At 41.9% G+C, this 24,624-nt stretch overlaps 1 protein-coding gene across 1 annotated transcript in view; it reads left to right on the forward strand.

Annotated features, from left to right (window-relative positions):
* flt1 (fms related receptor tyrosine kinase 1) overlaps window positions 1-24,624 on the forward strand; it is a 32,895-nt gene that overhangs the window by 2,910 nt on the left and 5,361 nt on the right. Inside the window, exons 2-16 of the mRNA XM_070852958.1 lie at window positions 255-351; window positions 1,244-1,449; window positions 3,733-3,857; window positions 6,843-7,008; window positions 7,162-7,298; window positions 8,252-8,423; window positions 8,647-8,764; window positions 9,080-9,249; window positions 9,374-9,521; window positions 16,879-17,002; window positions 17,962-18,070; window positions 20,211-20,519; window positions 22,883-23,029; window positions 23,121-23,252; window positions 24,127-24,233. Of these exons, the coding sequence (XP_070709059.1) occupies window positions 255-351; window positions 1,244-1,449; window positions 3,733-3,857; window positions 6,843-7,008; window positions 7,162-7,298; window positions 8,252-8,423; window positions 8,647-8,764; window positions 9,080-9,249; window positions 9,374-9,521; window positions 16,879-17,002; window positions 17,962-18,070; window positions 20,211-20,519; window positions 22,883-23,029; window positions 23,121-23,252; window positions 24,127-24,233 (2,267 nt within the window). The remainder of the gene's footprint in view (window positions 1-254; window positions 352-1,243; window positions 1,450-3,732; window positions 3,858-6,842; window positions 7,009-7,161; window positions 7,299-8,251; window positions 8,424-8,646; window positions 8,765-9,079; window positions 9,250-9,373; window positions 9,522-16,878; window positions 17,003-17,961; window positions 18,071-20,210; window positions 20,520-22,882; window positions 23,030-23,120; window positions 23,253-24,126; window positions 24,234-24,624) is intronic.

Below are 24,624 nucleotides of genomic sequence, written 5' to 3' on the forward strand. Positions count from 1 at the left end.
GAATGTGATTTCAAAGATGCGTCCATATTAGTTTATTAATAAACAGTTCAGTAAAGTTCCAGGACTCAAGTCCCCATTTCAGAGAGTAAACATCCTGCCCAGATGTCCCTAAAGAATGTATACTGAGGCTGGCCTCCACATGTGGATAAATAAAGTCATATCACTTTATAATTACTATTAGATCAGTGATCAGTAATCAGTGATGGTGTCACTACACATCTTCTGCATCCTCATCCTCTCTCTTACCTCTGCAGATAAAGACCAAAAGGGGAAGTACAGCGTCCCGATTCTGGATGTGAAAACCCGGCAGCTGGTCCTGGACACCAACCAGACACTACTGCTCAGCTGCAGGTGAGTTTCAGGTAGATGGATTTAGGCCAATCGGAGCAGTGGGATTGGAGATAGACAGGGTATTGGCAATCAAATCAAAACAAATACACCCACAAACTTACCCAGAATTATGTTTTATCCTCATATTAACAGAAAAATGATGAATGAAAAAGTGATTTATTGAGGCACCTAATTGTTGCAGAGAGAGTTTGGTTGTTTTCCAATTAGATTCCACAGCGCTGGAGTTTTCTTAGTAGTCACTGAAAAGACCTCATCCCTCACTCTCGCATCAGTCACCAATCTGAACTTCAAACTTTATTAGCAAGAGATTTGAAAACATTAAATACAACTGTAACAAAAGGCTGCAAAAATATACACACATGCTTTCAACCATTCACACAGTGTACATTATCCTCATTTTCCTCCAGCTGTGTTTCAGTTTTCCCTATAAAAAGTTTTCTGTAACAGTTACAGGCCACTGGTCATGTGTCAGGGGAGTAATTTGTCCCCAGTTCCTCGTAATAGCTTTTTTAGTTGCTATTAATAGTATTTGAACTAAAAATATGTTGCTTCCTATTCAACTTTCCTCAGAACAGTTTCATCAGGGCAATCCAAGTTTCAACAAACCACACATGTGCTCTAAGTAGATTGTGCTTGTGTTTTGCTCTCTTATCATTCTCATTTTTAACAGTCAACATAAGAAGAAGCCAAAACATGAGTTTAAAAATTTTCCATCTTCATCGGTGAAATATTAATCTCCAAGATTTAAAAGACTCGATTCTGTCACACACACACACACACACCCCCCAACTCAACAGAGATGCAGTTCCGATAGCTGACTGTGAACACACATACAAAGAAATTGTCGCGTGTTTTCTAAGCAAACCTTCAACCCCTTGTGCCGGTTGACCAGGGGTCGCTGGGAGCTGACATGGGCGCTCCCATCAGGTTTGGACAGAGATCAAGTGCAAGTGGAGGAGTCTCGCTGTGGGAGGACGAGCCAGCAGTACTGCAGCCATGTGACGGTCAGACGCAGCCAGGCTCAGCACACGGGCCTGTTCCGCTGCAGATACCGGCACAGAACCCGAAAACAGACCTCCATCTACGTGTATGTCACAGGTAAGACACTGCTGCCCGAGGTCCAGGACTACAACTCCCACTTCTTTTCATCTGTCTCCTTCCTTTCTGGATGTGCTCTCTCTCACTGAGAAGCCCCTCACCCCCTCGTGCTTAGTGTTTATGTCCCCAGGTTAAACAGGATGTGGTGGGTGCTAAATACAGACCAATGCCAGAGAGCCAATTATATCTAAACACTGTTTGTCCCAACAGCACATCCTTCTAGATGACTCTGGCACAGTTTCACTCCCCTCCTCTCCTGGCTCTCTTTTCTCAGCCCGGACTACCTCCCAGTTGTTCTATATATAAATCTTTTTTCTCTTTTTTACTTTCGTTTACGTGCTACCTTGAGGCCAGGAATAGCCCAGCTGCTGAAAGGCTCAGGCCTGGGCAGAGTTTCCCAGGGCATCAGCCTTATCTGCTCTCTTCAGCCTTGCTTGAAGCATCCTGTGCTTGGGGGAGGAGGGGAAGGGCTTGAAGGGGGTGTGCTGAGAGGGGATGTCGCTGTGTCTCTACAAGGTGGCGACCGGGAGGTGTGTGTATGTGTGTGTGTGTGTGTGTGTGTGTGTGTGTGTGAAGAGCTGAGAAGGATAAGATGAAGGCCAGTGGCTCAGTGGTATCCAGGCACAGAGGAGGCACGATGTCTGCCCCGCCGGCTCCACCCTGTCCTGGAGGGTGACGCTGTCCGGGCGGGACTGTACCTGGCACGGAGCTGGGCTGGAGGCCAGGGTCACAGGGCATGCTACTGTTTGGCCAACAGGACCCTCGGGGGCCATCAATCGCTCAGGTCACCATGTCCATTAAGCATCAGACTTGGCCTGCGGCTCTGCTCAGACGTTGCCTCCCTCCCCGAGTCCTCTATTAGGAATCAAAGCAAGAGAAGGAAGCCCTCAGTCCGCTAGTCCTTGGGGTACTTTTGTTCGAATGTTCAGAGATTTGCTTTCCTTGAATAACACCCTACGGTAACAAACAATACAGTGAGCAACACCCACACTTTTCAATGGCACAGAACTATTACAGTAGTTGAGCTGGGAGGAGAACGCACAGAGAGGCCGTTTGATTGCTTCTAAACAATCTGTGTGTTTATTGTTGACTACAGGCACTCATTTGCTGAATGGGTATTCAGTGAATGGGTGTGGAGGACGGTGTATGTTTAGGAGTGTGTGTCTGTTTGTTTTTGTTTGCTGTTGAGCCTGATACTTGGAAATCTGTGTTTGTTTGTGTGTTTGCGCATAGAGGCAGGTGATTGTTTTCTCTCCTTTCTGTGTGTGCATGAAATTAAAGGGTCAGTTCACAGAAAATTATTTTCTCACACAATATTTTCTCACTCAGTGAAGGAGATCATTTCCATCTGGGATTTGAGGACATAGTCCCCACACACACAAACACACACACTTTTTAGAATCTTTTTGTCCCCCTTACTTTTATTGGTGAGGACATTTTCTTTCTAAAATCCCTATTAGTAAGAAAGAACATCGTCCTCGAACTGTTTGCCACTATGGTGCAGATGAAAGAAGATCAGAGTTCATAAAAATTTTGATACACTCATATGTGGTGAGGATTATTGGGTCTGTATGTAGCCTAGATTGAATACTTGCAGAGAATACTCAGGGCTAAAAAAAGAAAACAATGATTAAAAAGAAAAAAGAAAAGATCTGAAGAAAAAAATCTGTTGAATATATGATAGTAAAGCACAATCCTCTTTGCAGTAAAGACACAAATAATTAAAGTATTGACCTTAATAGTTCATGTTTTGAAGTATTTGTCTAAGGTTACTGCCTTCACCCCAATGTAATGGAGTTATATGGAGCTTTGTTCCTCACAGCATAAAGAAAATACAACAGTCGCATCTCTTTCCAGAAAAACTGTCCTCGAAAAATGTTTCAGCATCTCTCTATCAAAGAAATATTCCCTATTTAAACTGTTGGCATTAATGTCTGTGAAGTATCTAGAGTACGAAATGTTCTTGTTGAATTGTTTTTTTTCAATGCTATGAAGAGCACAAACGTAATTTCATTCACCTTAAACATAATATTCTGCAAATATTTCAAAATCCAGTCAAGTAAAATCACAACTTGTGCATGGCAAAGTCCCACCACTGGTAAGTGAGAAAACATGTTTTTCTGTGATTTCAGTGAACTGCCCCTTTAAACTATGCACATGGTTGTTTACTCTTATCTATATGTTATTTCTGTGTAAGAAAGAAAGGGTCTTTGCTTATGCATTTATTTTACATGCTTATTATCTGTACCGTGTGTGTCCCTGACCGCAGTGTTTGGGTTTCAGACAGCCAGCAGCCATTTGTGGAACATCCGGGTTTGAGCCCAGATGTGCTGTACATGAAGGAGAAGCAGCCGCTGGTCATCCCCTGCCGGGTCACCCACCCTAATGTCACCACCACGCTGATCAAGGTCAGTGCAGGGAATATGAATGAACTGTGGTAAATTTGGCTGTGTTTTAATTCGTCCTTGGGGGCAGCGATGTGCTTTGCATCATGATCTCTACATGCAGCAAGTGTATCTACACTCTCAGGTCATACTTTGTCCTTCTCCGTCCAATCACACCACTCGCATTCGCTGCACATCATCACTTGTCCCAGTTTTTTCAATCAGGGCTCACACATGCACACAATGCACCGTCCGGTTGTTTCACCCTCTCCAGATCATTCGCCACATTGTTCTTATCTTGGCAGCCATTACGCTGTGGCGTGTGTGTCCATTTGTTTGTGTCCGTCTGCGGATATGTGTGAAAGTGTGTGCGGATATGTTTGTGAGTGTTGGTGCTTGAGTGCTGAGTGAGGGGGCAAGTGGGCAATGTTACTAAGTGCAAAGAGGAGCATTTAGAGTGCTTGATGTCTGCATGTATGTCTCCTTCTGTATGAGTGCTTGTTGCTGTGTAAATGTTATTTGCCTGTGAGTGAAACAAAACCACATCTGTCTTTAAGAAAACCTCCCAGTCAAAGATGCCCCTTCTCCTGTTGGCACAGTTTATGCCTCTGGAGACAGGACATGGACTCTGGAGTGCCCCTTTGGCCCCTGGCCAGCACCACTTCCCATATCTCACCCTCCACCTCTTGTAGTAGGAATCCTGGCTGCCAACTTCCCCTAACTGATGCCTTAAGCAGCTGGTTTGCCTGGTGGAGGAAGCAGAGATAGCTACTGTTGGCCCGACAGATCAAAGTACAGTCCATTCTCTTTAATCACGAACACTGATCATTAATATGATGGCTTTTGCGTCACGGTAGGAAACTTATTGTGTTATGAATATCAGATGCACAAAACATAAAGAAGAAGAAACGTGTTTTAAAGGGACACTCTAACATTTTAGTTGTATTTATGTAAAGTTAGGGCACTTGCAAGAAACTGATTAAAATAGATTAGTCAAAACTGGCTCAGCAGCAACAGTGATTTCCTGACTTTTAGCCTAAAGTGTGGCTCAAAGTTCAAAAATACATATATATATGTGTATGTATATATATTTATATATATATAATACTTAACTATAGTCTGCAGCCACACTAGCAGCTCTGTGAGGCTATACTTCGGCACAGCAAAGTGTTGACTGAAATGCTGAAATAACATGATGTTTAGCAGATACAATGTTTGCCACATTCACCATTTTAGTTTAGTGAGCTAGCATGCAAACACTTAGTGCTACTTAGCACTTTACCCAAAGTAGCTGGGGCTGATAGGAATGACATTTTGCAGGTATTTCATGATAAACCCCAGTGCAAGTTGAATTTTGACCTGGTGATGGTGTTAAATGAGAAGTCTGAGGGTCACCAAAGTGATTACAATTTGCGTGAATGTCTGATCAGAATCTCATGGCCATCCAAGCCATCCAACAGTTGTTATTTCAGTCTGGACATTGCCATTCATAGAGCCACACTGCTAGCATGGCTTAAACTTAAAGCTCAAAAACATCTGGACAAATCACACCCAGCATGACATATCCTACTAGTTCTCCAAACTATGAACTGATCCTAAAACAGACAAGGCTGCACATCAACACACACGTGTTTTTGTCCTGCTTCCACCTCCTCACAAAAGCCTGGAACCACCAAGGTAATTGTTCTAAAAATAGCTCTCCTCCTCTTCCTTCATCTTCCACTCCCTCCTGTAACCCTGCGCTGGCTGGCCTGGACCAGGAATCCACTAACTGTCACAGCCTCTGGAGTGTTTTTTTCCTGGAAGGATTCTGCACTTTGCCTGGATCTCTAATATGACCCTTGTCAGCGGGAACAATACTCAGGAGGCTCTGCTCTCTCGCTCTAGTCGTGAAAGTGACCAGGACGTCCCGGAGGTCCGGGATGACGGGGTCGAGCTGTGGTTCCAGTCAAAATGTCTATATCCTGTAGTAACAGGATGCGAGGTGATGGACCGGAGTCACGTTTCTCATATCCTGACTCCTGTGGCTCCTTCGCTCCTCCTCTTGTTTCTCCACCTCCACCTTCGCATACTCTCTATGTAGGTTTGGAGAATGGTAAAAGGGGCAGCGAGGGCATCAAGGGTGCTCGGACTTCAGTGAGTCTGGGAGGGGGGAAGAGTGGGAAGCATCTACTTTACAGGACTGAGAGAGGAGGAGGAGCTCAGTGGCGCCTCAGAGGGTCACCTCACTCTGGGAGGGGTGATATCAGCTTGTTCACACAGGGGGTGCAGGGGGAAATGTGTGTGTGTATGTTTGTGTGTGTGTGATGGTGGTGGTGGGGGGGTCCACCTGTTCCCTTGAGAGTGGGTGGGAGGCTTCCACTGTGTCACAGAAACTTTAGTAAACATTTCCTCGAGGCTGCCTCCAAGAAAACAACACGGTTGCACAGTTACACAAGTGTCCACGTCGAGGTAGCCAAGAATCAGGAATCCAGCACTGTGACAACACAGGCAGCATATTCTGGAGCTTCTTTTGACAAATTTTACTTCATAAGTGGGATCTCCTAGAGGTTGATGGAGCCAAGACGAAGTGAATTTGAGTTTCAACCTGCACAAAATGGAGCCCAATTTTAAAAAAATGTAGGTTAAGTTAACACAATTTTGTTCATGTCCAAAAAAACCAAATTGTAAAAAAAAGATGTAAATTATAAAATGGATCATGACTGAATTCCATTTTGCTGCATCTTTCAAGGTCCTAATATCAAGGCTATAAATTTGAGACATACGTTTTGAGTTAGACTTATAAAAGTCCCAACAATGGGGTTTGGAGACTTGGCTCCCTAAAGGCTTGACTGTGGACAGAAAACCAAAAAAAGACCACTGCTCCAGGTGTATTATTACAGTTTTTGTCATGACCATGTTCCTTCCTTATTTGCTATTTCTTATGGTTTAAATATAAAAATTAATCACTGCGATCATTTCCTGTAAGTGTGACTCCCATTTAATGGGTGTTGTCTTCTCCTCCCACAGTTCCCCAACCGCAGCCTGAGTCCAGACCAAAGGAACATCATCTGGAACAGCAAGCAAGGCTTCACCATCCGAACGCCCACTTTCTATTACATTGGCCTCTTCTACTGCCAGGCAGTCACTGATGGCGTCACACACAAGTCACGCATATTCTTTGTACACAGACCAGGTCAGCAGTACATAAAGTCCTTTTTAGATACAAAGGAAATAACCTGTAAACTTATCAATGTATATCAGTGGTTTCTATGCAAACTCACAGTGAAACTTCCATATTTGTATGTATAAATGTAATTACCTTTTGTTATTTTCTTTGTTGTCGTAGTGAGTAATATCACGGAGGTGTATCTGAACAGCAGTGGACCTGTTCAGGCCCTGAAGGGAGAGAGACTGGTCTTGAACTGCACTGCCACCGGGGAGTTGAACACCAGAGTCAACATCACCTGGGACTACCCTGGAAAGGTCAGACCTACATTAAAGTCTGTGGATACTTTGTATGAACCACAGAGGCACAGGTTTAGATGACAAATGGCCTTTGACAGAGACTGAGCAGGAGTGTGTGAGTTGGTTAACCTGCAGCTCCTACTCAAGTAGACATGTTAAAAGTAGATATAAAGTAGCTCCAGTACTGAGTACTAAGATGATTTGAGCCCAAAAAAAGATTGCTCCATTGGAATGTTCTCATAGTCAAAATTACTGTCGCACGTTGTTGGATGTTTGCTAATGCTTGTGGAAAGCCAGTAACATTTTTACGTTGCAATGGATGTGATCTCAATTGCAGTGAAGTACCACTTCTGTACTACCAATAAAGCCTACATCATCAAGGGTTTATTATTTGTGACTGATGACTTGACTGTAACTTAATAAATAATGTTATGTGACCCGATTTGTTGAGAAAAATCTTTGCAGCATGAACTTGCTGTGCTGGATTATTCATCACAATTACTCCTCAAAAAAGACATTTTGTCTGAATACTAAAGAACATCTTGTTATTAATCATAATTGATAGTCATAAATCAATACTATCAAAGAACCCTTTATAGCCTCTAACAGACCATCAAGTAAATGATTAATAAAGATCTGTGGATTCCTCACTGGAGTTCTTAATAAAAGGATTTCCAGTCTTGTGTTCTGCAGGCCTTTATTTTAATTTCAACCGTAATAGGTAAAAAATAAAAGATACAAGTTATGTAATTGTACAGATGTAATAAGTTATAATCCTCCAGATACATTATAGAAACAGACCAGTTGTATAAGACATGATTACTCCAGTTATTTTAACTTAAATGTCTGAAAATGATCCGTTGTGCTCTGTGGTTTCATGAGAGCTCTTGGGGTCACAGGTTTTCAAAATAAATGTTGAGGACACACAGGTGAACCTCCGGTGTTAATTCTTCCTCCCTCTTCACCCTCAGAATAACAACACGGGCTCCACATCCAAGAGGCTCCTGAGACACCGAACACACATGTTGTTCTACAGTATTCTGACCATCCCGAAGCTGCAGCGTTCAGACCGAGGCCTCTACACATGCCGCGTCACCAGCGGTGAAAACACTAAACAACAGAAAGTCACTGTTACCATCTACGGTGAGCCTCTTCCACTGAAACTCCCTGACATCTAAATAGATCAACAGCTGACATACGGACAGATTATGCATTTATATTTTCATCATTTCTGATGTTTTCTTTGTGTTTCATCAACTGTTTCACAGACTGAATCACCATTGAGAGTGGTGGATAAATGTCACAACAATCATCATTCACTTTGTTAATCTTGCATAAATATGTGGGTGGGTTTCCTCTATTGCAGACCGACCATTTATTCGCATGAAGCCCAGACATGGATCCGTGTTGGAGGTACAGGCAGGGCAGAAATCTTATCGAATCTCTCCCAAACTACGAGCGTTCCCTGCCCCTGAAGTCATCTGGTAAGAGATCCTATAAAATTCCACCTAACAGCATTGTTGGAATTGTTGGACTAAGAATTAGTTCACTCCTCTTTTTTGCCTCTCTGTCTTGATATCTAGATAAAACCAAAATTCATTCTAACTGCTGGCAAACTTTCTCAACACCCTTTCCTTGGAAAGGCCTTTGAATGATATTTGTTTTAGCAACAAAGCACTCATCAAAATTGTCAAAACTATCTACAACTATAACTAACTATAATTTTCGCCCATTGAACTTTGGAAATTATTTATTCTTCCTTCCAAATCTTTGCTCAGAGGTCTGTTTTTTTCCGGCAGGTTGAAGGATGGCATGGTGGCAGCAGAGCAATGCTCCAGATACCACATGGATGGGAATTCCCTGGTGATCCGGGATGTGGCTGAGCAGGACGCTGGGAAATACACTGTCCTGGTACGAATCCAGGAACACGGACTCTACCAGAATCTCACACTCACGCTTGTGGTCAATGGTGAGTAATTGTGGTTTAATTCTTCACCCACCTACCACCTTCAGCTCTCTGTCTTGGACTCCTTTCAATGATTAAACTTTGCTCTTGCATCTGTGTGTGTTTGCGTGGGCGTCTTGTCTGACAGTGAGTCCTCAGATAGGTGAGAAAGCCGTGTCGTTGGAGGATCCCAGCTCAGTTCCACGAGGGAGCAGACAAGCCCTTCACTGCACATCCCACGGGGTCCCTCCTCCACACATCCAGTGGCTTTGGCATCCCTGCCCGTCCAAAGGCCTGTAAGTAGCCCAGAAGGCAAGATCCAGTGCAGTCTGCACATCAAACAGAACAGTTAGCCATTTAAAAGTGCCTCTCATCTTTGAAAGTACCAGTCAGAATAAGTAAGTAAGTTTGACTGTTGAAAAGTATACAAACCGTAGCACTTTTGAATGGCTGGTGTCATTTCTGTTTTTATAAAATAAACAAAAGTAAAAAAACAACAAAATTAATATATGCTTTATATAAAAAGTCAAATCCATCGATTGACACATTGTTGCTATTGTTATTGCCATCGCTATTGTTAAAGTCTTAAGTTATTTTTTGAGGTCATTAGTTGATATTGATTTAAATTTTGTATATTTTGAACTTATTTTGTATGCAAAGGCTAAAAACATGAATGCTATAATGTTACAAACACTTACAGTACAAAAAATGATGTTTGTTTTATGTTATTTGGTGGTGTGTGTGTGTGTGTGTGTGTGTGTGTGTGATTTTGCAAAACGAGACATGTTTTGTCTATTTCAGCATGTGTTCAGACAGTGTTTCCTTCTTGTAACCAGAACAGATGCCTTTGGGGGCCTTTCATGTGCGGGAATGTGTGAAAATGTGTGTGTGTGTGTTTGTTTGTGTATGTGTGTGTGTGTGTGCATGCGCCCACAAATGTGTGTGTGTGTGTGTGTGCGTGTGTCTCATCATGTCTGTGTTTATATGTTTGCTTGCTTGTGTGCGACTCTTCCCCCATATGTTTGTTCTCTTACTGTCCATGTGTCCTTTCCCACATGTTTGTTTAAATGCATACAAATGCATAGCCTCTGTGTGTTTGTGTGTGTGTGTCTGTGTGTGCTTGTGCGTGTGTTACATTCACAGACACAGTACACAGTGTATCTCAGACTTGAAAGGACAGAGAAAAAAAACACACTTCAATAGAAGCCAGTTCCGTGCTCTCAGTCACAGTTTGTTGGTTTCCAAATCAAACGCTATGATTTAATGAATTTCCTGTCCAGGACGCAGGGTGAGCGGCCTGTTTATTATTGTGATTGCACACCGCATCCTGTGATGCTTTTTCTTATATCTGACACACACACTATATATAAAGTTCTCATGAGAAATGGCCCAACCCAGCGATGCAGAGAGACGGTCATTTGGTCGACTTGCACACATACGAACACACACACACGTGTACTCAAGCAGGCACTTGGCAGAAACATTGATTGAGTTGTTCTTGGAGGTCAGACACTTATTGTGTTGCTTATGACCAAGTCAGAAAGGTTAAGTATTACCTGAGAGCACCACAGCAGCCGCCCATACTCTATCCCCCCCACGAGACACACTGACATCATTGGTGTACTTGACCCTTAACCCCGGCACTCTCACATGGCGCCATGCCGAGGTGCCTCCAGTGTGATTTCATCCATCCGTCTCTGCCAAATGGAATCTAAATAATGTACAGGAGCGGGTTTTAGACCAGCGGGTGATGCTAAAGTATCTGATATTCATTAGACTAAATCTAGGCAGAGTGTTGTAAAGTGTTTATCCTGCAGAAATGTCAGCCTTTATCTAGAAAGTCTGTTGCAAATTCAGACAATATATTTTGATTTTGGAATATTTGCTCCTGTTGTACCTCATCAGTGTATTGTAGTATTGGCGTACAGTGTGTATGAGAGCAGAGTTTGTTTTGTTTTATCATGAGAAGAGTCAAATGCAATCTGCACATGGAAGAACATTTGCAAAAGCCAATAATTTTATGATCAATTCGGTCAATTGTGTGTCAGTCTATAAGTAATTACATAAACAATTTGACATAGAAGAAGAAAAATATAAAACTAAAAAAGGCAGTTCTACAGTACAAAATAATTCATCATAGCATAAAGATTTCTGCAGACTGAAAAGATGTACACTGAAGCTGCAGCTTATTACCTTAAAATATATATAATTATATAATAATGTTTCAGCAGATTACATTTGGCTTCTTTGCTTGCTGACTTATCGTCCATGTAAAGCTCTGTTCTGGTTCTGCTTCAGTGTCTGTATTGAGTGTTTCTTTAGATCAGATTTTGGCTGGATCCTCACTAGGCCCTTGTTCTTTGCAGCCCTGCTGCACCACGAGCCTGACGGCGCGCAGGAGGAGGCCCAGGGACAGTGGACCAGGCTGGGCCAGGCTGATGGGGGCCTCGCGCCTGGATCCTGGGCCCACTCCTGGGTCTGGCCCTGGGAACCGCAGCGCTCTTATCTGGCCCGGGCAGGAGGCGCACTGGGCTTCCTGTGCGAAAATCAGAGCGCTTTTCCTCTCGTTGTTTGGCTTCCTCTCCGACGCGAGACGCTTCCCAGCAGCGTGATTGTCCCTTCGTCTTCAAACGTGGCACAGTCCGCTTCCTCAAGAGCTTGATCTATTCTTGAGACCCCCCCCCCCCCCCCTCCTCCTCCTCCAACACACACACACACACCCCTTCCCCCAACTTTGCTGCCCCCCACACATACCTCTCCAACCCCTTCCCTCACCAGCTCTGCCCTCCACCCCAACCCAGCATCCTCCACCTCTACTGAAGAACAACTCCCCATCGCCTCCCGCCCGGGAGCCCTTCCCCTCCAGCACCACCTCCGCACACTCCTCAGTGCTTCTCCAAAGCAGCCAGAACCCTCAGTGACATTAGCTATGATCCAATGTGATCATCCTGTGCTTGCTAAACTGATGTGGAAAGTGAGTAAAGAGACTTGGAACACTGCTGAGCAGTGAAGACCAGGAGACAGAGGAAACACGGAGGAAAATAAACCACATCACCAAGGATATAAGGGCACCTGCTTTACTGATTATTTATTTATTTCCTTCATCTTACAAATTTAAATCCTCCCCTCGCACCCAGTCATCCTGTAGTTTAATGCTTTTTACATTTCACAGACATTTTGAGCCAGAAGAAGTGCAATTCCATCCATCCACCAGCCACATTTCTGGAGCTGCTTTGCTTGTTTTTTGTGTCCTAGAGTGGTACTATAATGGGTGCATGAACCGTGCCTGTCCCAAGCCCTAATCTGATTCTGACATCCACAAAAGCTGTGAGTTTCTGTTCCGATTTTTAGCCACCGGTAGAAGGTCAATGTGCTCACCCTGGACGGGCGAAACAGGAGAGAGGACAAGCTTTGTGTTGTTCACTATGGGATGCCTACAGTTCTCTATTATAAGACTGATGGTCAGCAGACGCCTACCATGTAGGAAGTCTCCACAGACCAGAGACTATGACTGCCTGCTGTCATATTATGTCACCCTATGTCGTCCAGTGTCATCCCACGTCAAAATGTCTTCTGTTCGTGAAATTATGTCAGTATAACAGCCCTGTTGTCTTTGTATTGAAAGTTAATTAAAATCTAAATGTATGTGTGATACTACAAGCCATTTTAGGAGAGTGAGTGCCATAAGTGTTTTAGTAAAGTTCATGTCTGTGTGTGTGTGTTTGTGTAGGAGTAAGGATGTAAGGATGAACGTCAGTGTGAGTGTGTGTGTGTGTGTGTGTATGTGTGTGTCCCAGTCTACGGGTGTCTCCCAATGTGATTCATTCCTTGTATACAGATGATCTATGAGTAATATATGAATCTAATATTTAATAATTTTATACAACTAACTTACATATGACGAATGACAATATTTGCCAACTTTGTATGAATCTGTTATATCAGTTGTTTGTGTTTTTGCATTAAACTTTGCTTATATTTGTGTATTGGTTTATACGGCTCAGTGGTTATTTTGGGGTTGAGACAGGAACGGACAGGGACAGCGGTGCAAGTGTATTTTAGGCATTGAAACGGGACAGGGAGAAAAGGCAGGAGATGACCCCCACTGATACACAGCTGAACAGTTCACTCATATTTCCAGGCGGCTGCTGCTCACCCTGTCAGCAGGCACACACTGCGTGAAAGTGGCTGCGGTGTGACTGTGTATGTGTGCATGCTCATGTTTCTGTTTCTAACCACGTTTATGTCCACATATCCATCTAACTAATCATATGTGTGTGTGTGTGAGTTTGAGTGAGTTTCCTGGGAAGCGTGGGAGTGTTGGCTGGTGTAATCTGTGCCTGTGCGATGGGTGGGTGTCTGTTTGCCTGTATGTGTGTGTGTGTGTGTGTGTGTGTGTGTGTGTGTGTGTGTGTGTGTGTAAGGCCCGTAGTGTCATGCACAGGGTGGGTCATTTGTGCAGTCACACACTAGATGCCAAGAGGAAGAGCAATCAGGCAGCAGAGAGGAACCAACCTCAGGGAGGAGCTCAGGACAGATAGAGAAGGATGAGGACAAGGATACAGACAGAGACGGGGAGCAGAGAGGAGCTGTGACACATCCATAAACAGGCAGAGGATCAATGAACAGAGTGGAAATTACAGTTTACAACGCAAATGATGACTAATGTCTAAATAATAAGGCTGCATTCTTTTGATAAGGAGATCTGTTTACATTATACTGCCCCATAGATAGATAGATAGATAGATAGATCAGAACACATTCAGACATGAACACGTAAAAGACCACAATGATAAATAATAAAAAGTAGCCTGTAGAAAGTACAAATGAAACACTAATCATTCATTCATTGACATAATCATCACCAAACCAAGCTGCTCACGTATCTTCATTTCTCTTTTTCTTGATGACAATGCATTAAGTTCAGTAGGCTACATCACATTTTTTTTACTTCAGCCAAAACAAGTCTAACTCAGTTATTCATGAAACAATAGTTTCATTTTTGCTATTATACTTGTTTGCGCTCTTATCAAGAGTTACAGAAGAAGAAATATTGATACTACTGTTATAATTATCCATCAAATGCCAAGCTACTATTTGAAGACTGTTAAGTTACCATCAAGACTGGAATCATGGGAAAACAGTCAGCCTGGCTCTGTCAAGTGATGTTTTATTTGTGAACGAATCAGCTGTGTAAGCTGACTCCTTTAACTGAACAATGGGAGCTGGATCCTGTCTGAGAGCCATTTCTTTTTTCTTTTAAATAAATTAATACAAAAGAGAATAATAGGATGAACCTTTAACGTATTTCTTAAATGGCTAATTCATGTCACAGACACAAACATTATGAGACATAGTTCAATGCAAATAAAACAGTCAATATACATTATGTAATAGTCTTAAATGTTTTTACATGTTTGCATACCAAGCACAATATAAAATTGGGGTAATCTGGAAATTATAAGGTATAGCATAATTACTCTGTGTAGTTGAAGTGATAGTAGTTATATGAGCACACCACAGACTATATAGACTTTAAATTATTTTCATTGATGATATCGATCAGATCGGTACATCCGGGAACTCCAGCTTGCGTCACGTCCCCGCCCCTTTCTGATGGAAAACAAACGACTCTAATGTTCAATATTGGTATAAAAAAAACAAAAAAAACAACGCCAGTAGAAAGCCACCTGAATGAAATTAGTTTATAAATTACTTGAAGACACCATGTCAAGCAAATATACATCGACCCTGCTTGATTTAGAAAACGCAAGATACACGGAAAAGATTAATTTGATCCACTCTTAGTTCATTTTCCAGCTGGTTTCAGGCTGGTGTATTAATGTCAATAACATGTCCACCTGTTTTCACCTTAAATAAGATAAACTGATAAACTCAAAAAAACACGCCCTTTAGGAGACCAGGTCCTGAATCTGTGGAGTCATTGTAACAGGTGAACGTAATCACAGACTATGATCGCGTCTTTTGCCCCATGATCACCAAAGTAAATATTGGACCCCGTTTTCACAAGAATCATATCTTTTGATTATTCTGACTCTAAAATGGCATTTTGAGAAGGACAGATCAGGGGAAAAAACAACTTTGTTCAAGACCTGCCTGTCTCAGCAACACACTCTCGCGATATCTGGGTGCACAGTGTTTGAACCGTCCCCTGCTAGAGGGTGAGGTATGATTGATTGATTGATACAGTGGAGCACAACATGCCAATCAGAGATCAAAATGTTGATACATTTGACTGAATTATAAGAGCCGGAAGTGGTACTAATATAAGTTAACCGAGGAGCCGTGTAAGAGGTGAAAGAGCAGGCTTATAATGCCGATCAGGGCCAAATGATTTACCAAAAACTGATTTCCCATCATCACCAGCTCTGTCCACAGGCATCAAAATCTCCCCCACCTGCACCATTAAAACTCACTAACATGTTACTTCTCGGGACTGTTTCTTGTTCAGACCGTGGATGTTTGACACATCGTGCTTGTTGCCTGGCTACGAGATGTCAGGCTACGCTAGCTAACCGGCTAACGGCACATACTTTCCCAATTAGTACAAACATGCTGTCAAATCCTCTCATCTAGCCACAAGAAACCAAGTGTATTTCCCAACATGTCCAACTATTCGTAGTGCTCTCTCCCAAAGGGTGAGTACTACTTTCTAAAATAAGTCGGCAGTGGCAAAGTAACATTTCAACAAACGCTAGTTAGCTCAAACATTAAGCTAGCTAGTTAGCTCGATTAACGTTAATCGTTTGGGAGGTTAATCAGTTAAATTAGTCCATCAACAGAAAATTAATCGCTTACAATAAACAATTAATCAGGTCGGTTGTCAAGCTGAACCCGGGTTTCATTGTAATTGTTTTGAACAAAAGAAAAGCTTTGAAAATAGCACTTAAAAAATCAAAAGAAATGATATGAATGAATGAATATTTTAAATGATTAATTGTTTCAGGGCACTAGATGTGCATACTGAACATTAAAATCTATTGAAACTGAAATATTGTTGATAAGAATGAATCAAGTCTTCAGTAACTGATTTTTTTATTTTATACTATATGTCACAACTAAAATACATTTTGCAATCCTTGCAGTCAAAACATTTACCACATGCTGTGCTCATAAAATTAAAGTAGTTACAAACACGCCTGCTTGCTAACTTTTCATTGCTTTTCATATATCATCATTTGATAATTGCACAACCATCTTGCACAAGCTGCTGCTCCCACAGCTCCACTAGTGTGTAATCTATGGATTTACCCTTGTTCTGGATATGTGGGATGATTTGTTAAGAATGGAAGGAAGTTGATTCACAGGATGACAATACCACCTCTGCATCCTCCATAGATGAACAAACCAGCATTACATAGCATTCCAAAGATCCGCTATTGTCAGTCTGTAGGACAGAGTGAGGATGTGATGCTATTGATAAAAATGGTTTGGTGACGATGATGATTATGTGAATGACGGTGAAGATAACATCAAGCAGCGATGATCAAACATTGTTCCTGATGTTCTGGTCTTCCTCCTGCCGAGCACAGCTGAGAAAAACACACACACACCTGGAGGCAGCAGAAAATGACTTGTGTCAACACAGCTGAATCCCTGTCCCTCTCTTCTTCCTCCTCCTCCTCATTCAAGGTGTGCGTGTCCAACGTCCTCCTCACTATGGAGTCCGGTGACAGAGAGAGTCCCCGCCACGTCCACAAGCAACCACATCCTGAGTGTTACACACAGACAGGAAGTACTTCAGGGGAAGAAAAAGGTTGGTGAAGCACTGAAGTACACAGTGTGACTGACAGAGGAGCCATGTTGCATTAGTATCAGAATTTTCAACCTATACTGTAGAAAATGATGTTACTAACACAGACGGCATCCAGATATGGATACGCTCAAAAGTGCCTACAGTTTGGCCTGAAAAGGGACTTAAATTGCAATTAGATTAGATTACATAGACTTTATTGATCCCCCATAGGGGGAAATTTACGTATTACAGCACCAACAGAGGCAGGGCAAGATAAGCAGTATTAGAGAGAAAAGAAATTAAAAAAAAAAGAAATAAAATAAGCAACAGTATAGAAAAATAAGCAATAGTAAATGAAAATATATTGTAATGAGAATAAATAAATATTTACACTATGAAGATAAATGTACAGTATGGAGAGGTATATGAAATGATGAGTGAAAAAAACAGTGTCAATCAGCTACCATGTAGTTACTATGGACTGTTTCTCGGTGTGTTAACATCAGCCAGTGATGCTGCTGTTAAAGACTCTATTTGCAGATTCTTTGAAAAACTGAGCAATCTGAATAGAAGTCTGATTACATGTTACAACTCCTATAATAAAAGGTATCAGGGAAACTTCACTGCACAGTGTCGTTTGCTCAATAGAAATGCTAAGAATAACATTGCAGGTTCACTTATACTTCCTTTCTTTGATCACTTCTGCCACACACAAGCACAGACACACTATAATTAATACTTATCGACAGCCTGCATGTTGAGCTGCCCACTGAGTTGGAAGTGTACACGAGGTCTGGCTCAGAGACCCCTATTGTCTGCTCAGTGGGCTCATGGAAAATATGGTTCCTGCCATCAGTGGCAGAGGTAACGAGCCCGAGTGTTACGTGTGTGCATGAATGTGTGTGTGTGTGTGTGCGTGTGTGTTTTTCATGGTGTGCTAAGTGCCGGTTTGTTCATGCGGATGTTTGTGCTCTCCATAGACGGTGGGTGTCCTGACTGTGGCAGAGGCCTTTGTGTCTGGACTGTATCGCTGCGTTGCCTCCAACTCTGCAGGCACAGACCAGCTAGACGTCCACTTCTACGTCACAGGTGATGCCAAAAAATTAATCATCACTTCCGATATACAATGTCCACTCATGTGCATATGTTTTTTTTTTAACTCAAAACTTAAACAAAAAATGAGAGCTAAAACTGTCTGTGAAGACTCTCAGTCATCCAGGTCATAGTTATTCCTTAGGAGTTGAGCAAAAATCAACTGGACTTGTTAAAGGTATTTGAAGATGTTTCGCCTCCCATCCAAGAGGCTTCTTCAGTTCTGGGCTAAAACTCTTTTTTTTAAGTTCCCTCTCAATCCTTCTCCTCCCTTTGACACCCAGAATCATCTTACTTTAAATAACCAGTTTCTGTCTTACTTTGAATAACTTATTCCTGTTTTCTTTCCGTCATCTGCTTGTCATTCTGCCTTTACTCCTCCTCATGAACACGAAACCAGGCCAAAATCAGCTGATCCACTTGATGCTTTGCCATTATTGGCATGGCAGTTATTTTTTGTCCTGATATTTTCTCCAAAACACCTCAACTAACCTTCTATTTCTATTTTTAAATGTAAGAATAGCTTTGCCAGAGCAACATGTCAACTTATCATAATCATCATTGTGTACTTGACGCTGAAACAGGAACCTGTTCCTATTAAAATCAACAGACATTTTGATGCTATGCTTCCAGTTTGTTTTACCAATGATTGATGGCCTCTTATATTTTTATTTGACTAGAGGCATCTTTATGTCTTGTTGGCCTTTCAGTTGTCTGGTCGAACAGCATTTTGTTCTCCACATTCTAAACATTATTTTTTGCAAACTCTTCATATAAAATAATATATATTTATATCTACTCTCTACTGCCTAAAAGCATGAAACTACCGAAAAATACAGAATAATCCTTTCAGTCATTTGACTTGACCAAATCAAGCTTTTGCTGTGATTTCAAGCTGTATATTTGTTGCTTTTTGGTCAATTAGATGTTGGCAGCATTTATTAGATTTAACACACTGCATTCTTGAATATTTCATTGACAGTGCAGCAGAAACAAAACATTGTGCAGCCAAAAATACTTCTTAAAAAAAGAGAGAGAGAGAAGAGGTTTCAGAGGAATGCAGTACAGGGAGTTGTTATATCTGTCCTTAGGTCATTTCACCATGAGTGAGACAACAAGGTAATTGCACTACTGTGATTCTCCAGAGCAACAGGTCTCAGAGCTCTAACTGGGGCCTAGAAAGGACCAGGATCTGGAGTGACAGGACAATAGATTCCACCAATAAATTCACAGCTGTTCAATTAGTTTCACATAAGGGAAATGTAACTTTTCACATCTGAACATCTGACATTTTTTAAAGGCTATTTGGACAATATTAACTTCTTTAGTTGAGTCTGGTTACAAATTTGAGCATTCATTGCAAAATGGAAACATTGTGCAGAGTACCAGATTCAAGAAGTCAAATAGGTATTTCACGTATTGTACGCATTTCTGGACATTTCTATGACAAAAAAAGGATTAGGTGTCACTGAAGAAGTAACGCACCCATTAATGTAGGTGAAAACCTTGGTTGCATAAGCGGCGTACGTGCATTGGATACATAGGCTGCTGTAGTTTTGTGTGTGATGTGAGGTTAGATTTGTAACTAGGCATACAGGTTAAGTTTTTTTTGTATCCATTTGTTTTTGAGTGTGTGCATGAGTGTGTATGTGTCTGTGCGTAAAGCTCTGCTAAGCTGTTAGTGTGTGAGCAAGAGCGAAACAGGAACCTGAGGCTCTTATCGTTCCACTTCCCCATGCAGCGCACTTCCTTGGACTGGCAGGTCCGCTTTATTTCGGGAGGCCTTGGGGTGTTCGGGAAAGATAAACACTATCTGCCATCAGGAAACTCTCAAGCCGTTTCCACGGGAAGTTTCAAATGGCTAAAGTAAATAAAAAGCCTTTTCACTGTATTCCACTTGCTGCTTTTACCCACAATAGCCATTCAGCATTGTCGTCAAAGGTTACAAAAATGGATCGGATTGGTTGAATCAGCTCTCCTGGTTTCAGGCACAGGATCCACATTCAAATGTTGAGAAACTGAGAGGACTTATTCATCAAACAGGACATCAGTGGGGGTTTATATTTTGTTCATGTTCCCTCTCCCACACCTCTTCCTCCCCATCAATCCGTCTTTCCATCTCCTCTGTTTCCCTCAGATGTCCCAGGAGGCTTCGGCGTGAGCCAGAGGGAGGAACCCAGAGAGGGCGGAGACCTCCATCTCACCTGCACAGCCAATAAATACCTGTACATGGCGTTGTCGTGGCAACGAGTGAACAACACAGGGGGCGTCCCGTCCCGCAGCCCTGCCCCGAGTGGTCAGCGGCTCACATCATCGGAGTTCTCCAACTCTCTGGTCCTGTTGCTAAGCAACCTGACAGCCAGAGACTCTGGAGCCTACAGATGCTCCGCCCACCACCTGATCACCGGACAGGAGACACACCTGGACACACAGGTGGTGGTCACAAGTGAGTAGTAGCAACAAGAGAATACAGTTATTGAAAAGAAAATGTAACTTTGTCCCATGTATTTATTTATTTACAGTAATATATCAAGATAGCATCTAATTTATATCAAGTTTATCAAACATGCTTGTTTCCTTCACACAGTGTTTGCTTTTTGTGTTCATTTTTTAAAAATGATGCTATAAAATATATATGAAATATATAAATTGATAAGCATTAAAAGATTTATTTATACAGCACATTTTTCTAAACAATAAGCACAATATATAAAAAGCAACAAACTATGAAAGCAAAGAAGGACCATTACCATTTGAATTTTATAAACTAGTGAATGTCTAACACCGAACCACTACTGAATACTTACTGTTGATATTTAAATACTTCAATAAGGATAAACAATCCTCTTATTTAAGTAATTTCAAATAATTTTAGATTTTCTTTGCATCCATACATTCATGGTGAACAAGAATTAAAACCGTCCTCATCCAGGGCTCCCAGGCTGACCAAGGACACTCAAACATACCAGAGATTAAAGATATGTAGTGTCTCAGGCAGGATGTCGTCAGGGCCTTGAATTTGCAAGAATTTGAATAATTACTAATAAATAAATACATTTCAAATCCAAATTTACAGCTCTCTGTACTTACAACTCACAGCCTCCCCATGTTTTCTGTGCACATATGTTGCACATACATACATGCATACAAACAAACACCCACACTCTCTCACAGAGTTTTTGATGCTTGGGAATTGGGTCCCCTCGACTTCCTGGGGCCCCACCCTGCCTTTGCTCTTGCGCTCCAGCTCAGCACCTCTTTCACGTGGGAATGAGCTCTTGTCTGGAGGAAGAGCACACAATGGCACTTCCCACAATGCCACATTTACAGGCCCCCACACAGGGCCGGAGGAACAATCAGCCAATCAGACACTGTCAGGCCCCAGCCCCCGTGGACAATCATCAATTGTTGTCCAGGAGGAAGATAGGGGAAACAACAATCAGTCGCCTTGGTTAAGTGACTTTTCTTCATGTCTTTTACTGCTGTTCTCTATACAATCAGAGCTCAACACGTCAACTTCCTCCCTCGGGACCCTCACAAGGGAATTACTAGAGAGACGGGGTGACCAGAGAGAGAGAAGTGGGGGAGCCACAAGGAGATGGAGAATGGAGGGGGAAAAAATTAAAAAAGTAGGGTTAGAGAGATTCAGGAAGCGTGGACACATACAATGAAAGTGTTTTGGCATGCACTCTTAGGCAACATAATGAAACACTGAATTGTGTTTTTTTTGTCGGGTATTTCAGGGTGAGTAAGAGAGATCATAAATGTCAGCTGACTCACAGGTTGACTTGGTGGAGAAATGTGTCACTAGCATTGCACAATTATTGTCCCAAAGTGGCAGTGGTCCAGAAAACTGTGGGAAAAAATAGCCCTTGTTTCACTTTATCGCAAATCTATTTTAGTCTATGAATAAGTGCAAGTGTACTGAGACAGTTGTGAACACTGATTCTTTTTAATGTGATTTCAAGAGGTGGAAGAAATATTCAAATCCTTTATCTAAGTAAAAGTAAATTACAACAATCAACAATATAAAATATACTGTTTTAAGTAAAAATTCTCCAAAAGTATTGACAGAAAAATGTAATTTAAAGTGGCTACAGAGTATAAAAGGACTCTGTCTTAGTGAGAAACCCACGGATAGTTATCCCCTCTCTCTGACCCTCACTGCTCACCTCACTCTTATTTTCGGCCACAGCAATCAGTTTCTCTCAGCAAAATCTCTTAAAAACCCACCGCTCACCACCTGCTCAGCACCAAACTGCAGACAGACACGACGAAGCATTTAGCAGCTGAAAACTAATAAGGTTTTGGTAGAGACCAAAACCAGAGCTAACAGGAAAGTCAATGTCTGACCTACATTTGCCAGGTGGTCAGAAATACGACTGAGAGCAGTAAATGCCAATGTTGCATGTGAACAGGCCTTTGTAGCTTGTTTCCACTGGCTTTACGTGGCCAAAAGTTATTGCAAGTTCAAGGCATCAAAAGTTAAGTACTCATTGTTCTGCCCCTAATATAAATATGTTTATGTGTAAACTGCATTTAGTAGAAAGAACTACTTTATCTGCTGCTGTGCAAATAGATAAAACGTTTTTTCCTTTTTAAGCTGATTTAATATTTTTATTTAATTAAATCTACAAAGTAACTATAGTTGTCAGATAAATGTAGTGGAGTAAAAATGACATTATTTCCATCTGAAATGTAGTGGATTCAAAATAGAAAGTGGCATTAAACTGCTGGTAATTTGCCAAGAATTGCACAAACACACTCATGCTTATAATATTCACTGTATATGTGTGTTTCTCCTTTCAGTTTTGGAGCGTCCGGTGCTTCTTAGTAATTTGACAGATTGTACCGTCAACGTTAGCAGCTCGGTGAGTCTTAGCTGCCCCTCTGAAGGCGTCCCGCCCCCAACCATCACATGGTACAAGGACGAGCATGCTCTGTCTCAGGGATCAGGTAAGATAGATGACAAAACATTGATTGATGATAAAAACATGCAAACTGTAGCTGTATTCTGGTGTCTAAGAGTTTGTGCCACCATTTTTAGGCATTGTGATATCACCAGAAGACGGGACGCTCCATATTGATCGAATCACGGTGGAGGATCAGGGCCTGTATACGTGCCAGGCCACCAATGAGAGGGGGTCGGCTGAGAGTTCTGCCTATATATGGGTCAACGGTAAATATCTGTCAGCCGGTTGCAGTTTTTAAGCATCTCTGCCTTTGATTGGCTGTGTTTTCTTCTTCTCAAAGATGAGACCTTCCCATATATGGGTATGTGTGAATGTCTATTGTTCCCAGTTCTGTAAATAGATGTATTGTCTGGATGTACAGACATATAGTACAGTATATGACACGGAGGTGCGGTTGTCAATTCTATTAATGGAGAATGATACTTCTGTTTGTCAAATTCTGAGTAAACACTGATCAAAGAATGCCTTAACATGATCCCTATGTGGGACACACTCAGCCTTTTGTTTAGTTTTCCTCATTCACACACACAGTCACTCAGTCCGCTGGTGGCAGCAGAGGGAGGCAGGCCCCGTGTGGTTTTGCTACGCCCCCCTCCCAGGTCGAGCGCCTTTCCCTGGCAGAAGCGTCTGGAGAGAGGAGTGGCTGGGTGTGAGTGTGTTGTTGTGTTCTGATCAGTCAGGAAGGAAGCCGTCTCCCGTTTTTATTTCCTCTGGAAGGGCTCGGCCTGCATCTCCGAGCGGCTCCGCATCTCAGTGAGCAGGCCATTTGTAGTTCTTCACATCAAAAACAAAAACAATAAAATAGCTAAACCTTGGATTTAATGAGGAGGATCGATGGAAGAGTTTAAGGATTATGGTGTGACGGTGAAAACACAGCGCCCTCATTTGGATGGTGGAGAAAAATGTAAAAATTGGTATCTCTGATTTCACCTTCATAAACATAACAGTATGCAAAGTCCTGTGCGGCTCACGCCAGGCCTGCTTGTGTGTAATAAATGAAATGTAATCTAATGTAATCTACTGTAATGGTTAAAGCTGATTAAGCATGAATGTGTGTTTGCTATTTGTGTGTCTGTGCAGGTGCCTCAGAGGCATCATTTCTGGAAATTCCCACGCTCACCTGTACCTGTGTGGTCGCCACTCTCTTCTGGCTTTTGCTCACACTCTTCATACGCAAGCTGAGACAGGTGAGAGGAAACGAGGAAAAAATGTGATGCTTTGTTTTTCTGATTTTATGAAGCAAGTACACCTTACATATTCAGGGGTTTGCAAGTATTCTTACCTTTCTTTTAACTGAGCTGTGAGTTTAGATATAGTTTATATTAGTAGAGACAACTCTTAAACTATATCACAAATTTTTAGATTTATTTGCCATCATCCAGTTCTTCTTTGTCACCTCCATGTTACACATACATCAGTACACTCATCTTTTAATTTGTTTGGATGCTGAACCGATTAGATTAGGTTCGACATTATTGTCACATGTATTTGATATAACCTGGAACACATATTAATAATTGAGAATCAATTACAGATATAAGTGGCGTACATTTAAGTTCAGTCTTTGTGTACTGATTC

This window comes from Pempheris klunzingeri, chromosome 21, assembly GCF_042242105.1.
Source record: "Pempheris klunzingeri isolate RE-2024b chromosome 21, fPemKlu1.hap1, whole genome shotgun sequence".
Lineage (NCBI taxonomy): Eukaryota > Metazoa > Chordata > Actinopteri > Acropomatiformes > Pempheridae > Pempheris > Pempheris klunzingeri.